The 7,314-nt window shown below is 54.3% G+C and overlaps 1 protein-coding gene across 1 annotated transcript; it reads right to left on the bottom strand.

Moving 5' to 3' along the window:
• On the bottom strand, nt 1–6,936 carry LOC102389994 (keratin, type II cuticular Hb1-like). The gene is made up of 9 exons (XM_006058471.4): nt 6,487–6,936; nt 5,535–5,743; nt 4,722–4,782; nt 3,848–3,943; nt 3,454–3,618; nt 3,078–3,203; nt 2,659–2,879; nt 882–913; nt 1–747 (listed from the first exon to the last, which is right to left on the bottom strand). The coding sequence occupies exons 1-9, from the start codon at nt 6,853–6,855 to the stop codon at nt 566–568; spliced, it is 1,461 nt and encodes a 486-aa protein (XP_006058533.4). The 5' UTR covers nt 6,856–6,936; the 3' UTR covers nt 1–565.
• Between the last annotated feature and the right edge of the window lie 378 nt (nt 6,937–7,314).

Below are 7,314 nucleotides of genomic sequence, written 5' to 3'. Positions count from 1 at the left end.
TCTGATTAGCCACAATTAGTTTATTGGAAACAAAGAGGGAAACAAAGACAAAAGAGCTTGCAGGCAGTTGATTCACTGGCTTTGTAGAAGCCTCCGCGGGCATCCTTGAAAGGTGATGGTCTCCCCTCCCACAGGGCACGGCCCTCAAAGAGTTACAGGAAAACCACCATCAGCGTTCCCCATGTCCATGCCACAGGTACCAGCACACTCGCAGATTCCCCAGGATGTGCAGATAGGGAGATTCCGGGGCCTGTTCCCCGTTCCTCCAAGATTAGGTGAAGGGGATCAGGCAGGACCAATGAATCAAGCAAAACCCAGAAGGCAGAAGAAGGCATGAATCCTCAAGACAGCAAAACGACTACTAGGAAAGGCTACAGAAAGAGGTCAGGGTGCGCCCCAGCCTCCCCGGGGCTCAGGTGCCTGGCGGATGGCACGCAAAGGAAGCAGAGAGGGAGCAGGGAAGGCAGACCGTGCAGGCCAGCGGGCGGCCCGGGGGCGAGGGGCGGGGGTGCAACGGAAGGGGCGTTCCGGTGGCGAGACGTCCTGGCTGGGCCGGAAGGCAACCTTAGCACTTCTTACAGCCCAGGATGCTGCCGCCCACCCTAGAGCAGGGGCCGCAGGCGTCGGAGGTGCCCACCACCACGTTGCCGCTGCAGGGGGCGCTGCAGACGCTGGTGGTGACAGCAGGGGCAGCACCGGAGGCGCAGAGATCGCCACAGACGACGCCACCGCGGGAGCTGCTGACGCCTGAACGGGGTGGAGAACAGGCAGAGACGCGGTCAGACACTGCCCCAGCCAGGCGGCTTGGAGCGGCGAAAGTGCCCCTCCCTAAAGGCATTGTGACCACCCGGCTGGAGAATGGGGAGGGGCGGGCTACTTACAGACATTCACAGACCCGACGCCCTCGCACAGCCTGCGGGGAAAGGAAAAGAGAAAGGTCAGTGCCCTGAAAAGCAGCTGGTCCACACAGCCAAGGCGAAGGGTGAGGTCCCCCGCCCTCATTCTGAGCACTTGCCCCTGAAAGGCTCCATTAAGCGCTAGCCCTGGGTCAATGTATGGGTTCTCTCTATCCTTTATTAGCTGAGCAACCTCGGATTTAGGGGCTTCCCAGGTGGTGCTAGTAGTAAATTACCTGCCTGCCCAATGCAAGAGACATAAGAGATGCGGGTTTGATCCCTAAGTAGAGAAGACGCCCTGAAGGAGGGCATGGCCACCCACTCCAGTATTCTTGCCTGGAGAATCCCATGGACAGAGAAGCCTGGCAGGCTACAGTCCATTGGGTCGGAAAGAGTCGGACAGGACTGAAGCAACTTAGCACACATACAGCCAGCCTCCTGGGGAAAATCTACTCCCTGAACTTTGCGAGGATGAACTCAAAATGCCTGTAAGTGCCTGATTTCTGCCATCAGGAACGGTAGTGCTTCGGGTATGGTAGCTCCTACTGTTTCTTTCCGTTCTTATTGACTTGTAAATGTATCTGAGGAGCAGCAGATTTAAATTCCTGAATCTGATCTGACTGGTATCACTAAAGAATGGGCTTCCGGAGGACAGAATTTTTTTGTCTATCCTTTTTCCCCACTGCAGAATCTACAGTGCCCCCAGATGATGCTTGGCTCAATAAATAACTTGCATGAATGAATGGGATGTTAGAACACATTGAGAGCAGACTCAGAGATTAGCTACATTTAGTCCCTCACTTAACAAATGGGTAAACTGAGGCCCAGAAAGAGGAAATAACCAATGCCACTCCGGCCACCTAACTCCATCCAGCCTGGGTTTCCTTCCTACGCGATGCTGTCTCCTTAAGGAAAACAGAGTCCCTCTGAGAGACCAAAGCAAAGGGTTGTCTTAATCAGCTTCAGAAATGAGGAGATTCTGCAGCTCACAATCTACCTTCCCAGGCCCACATTTCCTAGGGAATCCACAGCAAAGCTTCTCAGTTCATTCCAAGAGTGTTTGGGGCAGAGGGATGGACCTTTCTGTTTCCAGGGGAAGAACCAAAGGGTGCAGCCTGTGACTGTTGTCCTCACAGAAGCGGTTCAGCCGCCCTCCACCTGAACATAGACGGCTAATGACCAGTGAGTCTCCCTTCGCCCTCAAAAGAAGCAACAAGTAAAAATGCCCAGAGCAGGCTACAGCTGCTTCAAGGGACCAGTCCCTGTTATCTGTCTACCCTTCATTTCACTTGCTGCAATGAACACTTAGGCAAAGGCACTATATAGTTAGAATATATAAGTGTGTGTTGATAAAATCCTCTATTGAAGCTGTCATTTGGGAGAAAATCTGAACTCCCAGGGCTGGAGCCAAGGCCAAGCTTGAGAATAGAGTTGGAACCCTGAGGGCCATGTGCAGTGAGGGCCAGGAGAGAAGAATCACTATTGAGGGAAGGCGACCTAGCCCAGACAGGGCTACTCAGGAACAGCAATTACTATGACCTTGACTCTGGGCTGTGAGAAACAGATTTGCAAAGCACCAATCCCAGATCAGCACCTAAGTGGGCATGAGAAACTGAAATGGGGCTAGAAACATACCTAAAGAAATTACTCAAATTACCTGTCCAGTTGCAGGATGGGGAGCTTTGTCAAGTAGGAAAGTCAGGTACACCGCATGATGAGAACCCAGGCAGGGCTGGGAGAGAAATTTGGCTACAGTACCCACCTCTGCTCCTCGCCCTCCAGCAGGCGCCTGTAGGTGGCAATCTCGATGTCCAGGCCCAGCTTCGAGTTCATCACCTCCTGGTACTCCTTGAGCAGGCAGGCCATGTCCTGCTTGGCCTTCTGCAGGGCCTCCTCCAGCCCGGCCAGCTTGTACTTGGCATCATTGAGGGCTGCCTCGCCCTGCTGCTCTGCCTGGGTCACTGCAGCCTCCAGCTTGGAGTTCTAAGGGCCCAGGAGAGAACAAGGTGGGTTATGGTCTCTCCACACAGCAGGAATCTCTCCCCTTCATTACCTGGATCACCCAGAGTGACCACAGCCTTGGTCTCAAGTCATGCAAATGGACTGCAGCATGAAAGGTGAGATCCAGCTGGGCACACATACTGCCTGTGGGAACCTGGGTGGGCCTCAAACAGCTCCTACCTGGCACTTGGCATTCTCGATCTCAGCCGTCAGCCTCTGGATCATGCGGTTCAGCTCATTGATCTCCTCCTTGGTGCGACGCAGGGTCTCCCCGTGTCGGATCACCGTAGCCTTGATCTCCTCACACTGGTGGGAAGCAGAGAGGCTTGTGAAGCTCAGGACAGGACATTCCACCCATTCAAGGCACCACAGATGCCCAGTGCACAGCCTGTGAAACCATATATGGCAGCCCTGTCCTTCCACTATAATCTGAGAGCTGTCTGCACTTCTGTCACCATCTCTAGAAATCCAAATTGGCAGACAAAAGAAGCCTTGTTAATGTATACCTCACATCCCTTCCATCATGTCTAGAAGGCAGGTGTCCTGGACCACTCACCTTGCTGCGGTACCAGCTCTCAGCCTCAGCCCGGCTGCGGCTGGCGATGTCATCATAGTGAGCCTTGATCTCAGCCACAATGTTGTCCATGTTCAGGTCCCGGTTGTTGTCCATCTTGACGATGACCGAGGTGTCTGAGATGTGGGCTTGGAGAACTCGGATCTCCTGCAGATGGTGGGGCAGGAGGGTGGAAGGGTCTTGTTTACACCTTGGCTTCCCCCACCACAGTGTGTAGAAGCCTTCTCAGCCCTCCTGATCTCCCTGGGCCTCCCAGAGGTCCCCCTCTGACAGCCTCATGGACTGCAGCTCCTGCTCAAACTCCTGTCCAACTCCGAACCCAAACCAACACCCTCTCTTCCAGATCCTGGATTCTGCCAGGGCTACAATCACTCACCTCCTCATACAGTCGCCGAAGGAAGTCGATCTCCTGAATCAAGGCCTCCACGTTGGCCTCAAGATCTGATTTGCGGAGGTAGGCACAGTCCACATCCTGGGAAGATGGGGAGTCTTTGAGCAAAGAGGACCCCTGGTGATCATCATCACCCCAAATTCCTCTTTCTTCTCACCCATTACAAGGAGGTGAGGAGGAAAGGATTCCCTGTGTTCCTCTTCCTGTCCCATCTCCATGCTGCCCTTCCCTGGAGGCATCTCATAACCTCCTCCCCTTCTAAGAACAAATGCCTTGTGCCTTGGAGATGAACCACCAGCCTTTCACCCTTCCTACCTGAGATCTCTCACTTTCCAGCTCTCCTTTTCCCCTTCCCTGTACCAAAAAGCCTGCCAGACTGGCTCCCTTGCTCAACCACCTTGACCTTTCCCTGTTTGCCTATAGTTCTCCAAGACTCCACGTGGCCACTGTTGGCTCTGCTCCATCCTCCCCTAGATCCTGGGACTGTGCCCCTCCTCTTAACCAGACTTCTGAGACACTAGACAGGACACCATCTCTCAGAGAGAGGCATGAGCTACAGAGAGACTGAAGCTACCATGCCTCCACGGAATCCCAGCCACAGACTACTTCTGAAACACCACAGAACATCCAGAGGTCAATTCAGCTATACCCCAGCTTCAGGGCATTAGTGGATTGTCCAAGGTTACTGCCCTTGCCAAAGCCTTGGATGTGCCTTTCATGACCTGGTCTATGGGAATTTCACATCCTGACTTGGCAAAGTCACTGCTCCCCAAAGAGGATGAAACCATTGTTCTCCACAATGAGAGCCTGTCATTCTGAGATCCTTCATGGCTCTGCTTCCTGATCCCATGTTACTCACCTTCTTCAGAGCCACAAACTCATTCTCGGCTGTTGCTCTCAGAGCAACTTCCTCCTCGTACCTGGGGAAGAGGGCAGAGAGGGGAATCATGGCAGGGCAGGTCTCCCCAGAACCCCCTCCACATTTTACCAGTGAATGGGACAACACTAGGGAGGACCTCCCCACATAGCCAGATGGGGTGTGTCTGTGATTCTCTCTCCACTTGGAATTGAGGGATCCAGGGGGTGACACTTCTGGAACCTCACAGCCCTGCTGCCCAAACTGCTCTGAGGTCACCTCTGGAGGAAAATAAGGACTCAGCACCAGCCAGGAGTGGACAGCAGCCCCTCTGGGGCACTGCAGCCCCAGCCTCTCCCCACCTGGGTGTCCAACCTAGCTCAGCTGGGGGAGGACCTATGAATCTCAGAGGCCATCAGCTTTAGAGCAACCTAGACAGTGGAAAACCCAGAGACCTAGGACCTGGCAGCCCTGAGAGACACTGAGATTCATATCACATCCAAGTGCTACAGGTGGGAGCCTGAAGGGCCAGGCCTGGGAGAATGCAGAAGCCTCCTCCCACAGAGCACAGGGCACTGTTGCTGGGTAATCAGGCTTCCAGAAGAGAAGCCTGAAGGAGGAGAGAGAGACCTCCTAGGGAATCATGGCCCTACTCATAGGCATCTGAGCAACGACTGCCTGATGGGAAGATCCTGCTGCATACCACCAACTTGCCCTGCATGGTCACATCCCCTTCTATGAAATGCTTCAGTCTCATCCAGTGGTTGAATCCATGTCCATTTCCTGTGCCCAACATCACCCCACAGCCACACTCACTTCTTCTTGTAGCCCTCCAGCACCTCCTGCAGGCTGTTGAGCTCTGAGGACAGCCTCCCACTGTCAGCCTCTACGCACTCAGCCTCCCGCCTCAGCGTCTCGATGTAGCCATTGAACAGGGGCTCAAGGTTGCTCTCGCAGCACTGGCGGTTCTGGTAGAACTGTAGCTTGGTCTCCAGCAGCTTGTTCTGCTGCTCCAGGAAGCGCACCTGCCATTTGGGGTGGGAGGAGGGGTCAGATGGCTCCTACGGCCCCAAAGCCTATTTGGGGGATGGAGGGGCTTGGGGAGTGTGCTGATTGCTTCAAGGTAAACTCCAAAAGCAGGAGTTCAGCAGAAATTAGACAGAGGGGGCAGTGGGAGACAAGGCAATTTCTGGATTTCAAGATAGTGATCATGTTTGTATTTTCTATATTAGAGTGAGAGCAAGGTGTTTGGAAAGATGATTCACTTCTCAGGTGAACTGAGTTTTCCTGACCTGCTGAGTCTAGATGGCATGTGATCAGGAGCCAAGTAGAGCTCTTTTTGCATTTGACTGCCCCATCAGTGCCCAGCCAGGACTTAGGCATGGGAGGAGGGGAGGAGGTTCAAAACAGGTGTGATCAAGGACAAATACTTGAAGGCTGAACTGTGGTCCTGTTCCTATATCTTGTGTGCATTTCTTGAGTCTTGTTTGCATGTATGCTTTCTTCTCTGACATGTGGTTCCAAGCCTTGTCCTTGTCTGTGGGGACCCTGCCTGTCTGGACAGAGGTTGTATATAATAACAGTGCTCTATTCAGGAGCCCCTGCTCTAGACTCATCTCTCTGGTCTGTTTGTGCCCTGGAAGTGTGTCCATCTCCTCCATCAGCCTGGGGGCTCACCTGGCCCACATCTCTCCTGCCCCCCTGACTAACCCTTGAGTGCCCACCCAGGAAGGGAAGGTTCAGGAAGGGTGTGATCAAGGACACCCACCTTGTCGATGAAGGCAGCAAACCTGTTGTTGAGACACTTGATCTGCTCCTTCTCCTCTTGCTTCACGCACTGCGCATTGGGGTCGATCTCCAGGTTGAGGGGCGTGAGGAGGCTCTCATTGACTGACACGGTGGTGATGCAAGGAGGGCTGAGGCCGCCCACGCCTCCCGAGCGGTACCCGAAGCTGCGGCCGCAGTAGCCAGTACGGAAGCCCCCGCAGACGCTGCGGCTACCGAAGCCCCCGGTGAGGCCGCGGTAGCAGGAGATGCCGCGGTAGGGGGCGGCCGTGATGCAGCAGCGGCCGGGCCGGGATCCGCAGGCGGAGACGCAGCTGAATGCTGGGAGAGCACGGTAAGATCCACAAGTCATGGTGCTTCTTTGGGGCACGGGAGGCTCTCAGGAGGCAGACGACCTAAGGGAGGGCGAGTGGACGAGGTGTTCAGTTCTTGAACATCTCGGGCCTTTTATATATGTGAGGAGCCTGATGTATCCACGTGTTAGGAGCAATTAGACACGTTTATGGGCTTGGGTTGTTTAGCTGCTGTTGCTCCTTCCTTAATGTGCTTAATTGGGTGCCAGATGAGGCCAGATGTTTATGGCCTTTTACCCTAAACTGCACAATTTTTGTCCTCAAAGGGCCAGCTCACCTCTCCTCACCCCACCCCAACCTCCTCATACACAGTTGGCGAAAGGTTTTTGAGGATAGGGGAGCGGTGACTCACGTTGGAAAGGAGGGCGGAGGAAGGCGGGGCTGCGGCTTCTCCTACCACCCATTTGATGTGCTCATGCCGCTGTCCGTGGTGCTGGTCACATCGGCACTGCAACACT

Source organism: Bubalus bubalis, chromosome 4 (genome assembly GCF_019923935.1).
Source record: "Bubalus bubalis isolate 160015118507 breed Murrah chromosome 4, NDDB_SH_1, whole genome shotgun sequence".
NCBI lineage: Eukaryota > Metazoa > Chordata > Mammalia > Artiodactyla > Bovidae > Bubalus > Bubalus bubalis.
The sequence above is the reverse complement of the archived record's forward strand: the minus strand, read 5'-3'. Positions and strand labels throughout refer to the sequence as shown.

What these genes read in the sequence shown, in the direction of transcription:
- LOC102389994 (XM_006058471.4), bottom strand. Translation starts at nt 6,855, where the DNA reads ATGACTTGTGGATCTTACCGTGCTCTCCCAGCATTCAGCTGCGTCTCC. An exon ending in AGTTTGTGGCTCTGAAGAAG is followed by an intron (nt 3,944 to 4,721) that starts GTGAGTAACATG and finishes CCATCTTCCCAG; the next exon opens with GATGTGGACTGTGCCTACCT. An exon ending in TTCGGCGACTGTATGAGGAG is followed by an intron (nt 3,619 to 3,847) that starts GTGAGTGATTGT and finishes CACCATCTGCAG; the next exon opens with GAGATCCGAGTTCTCCAAGC.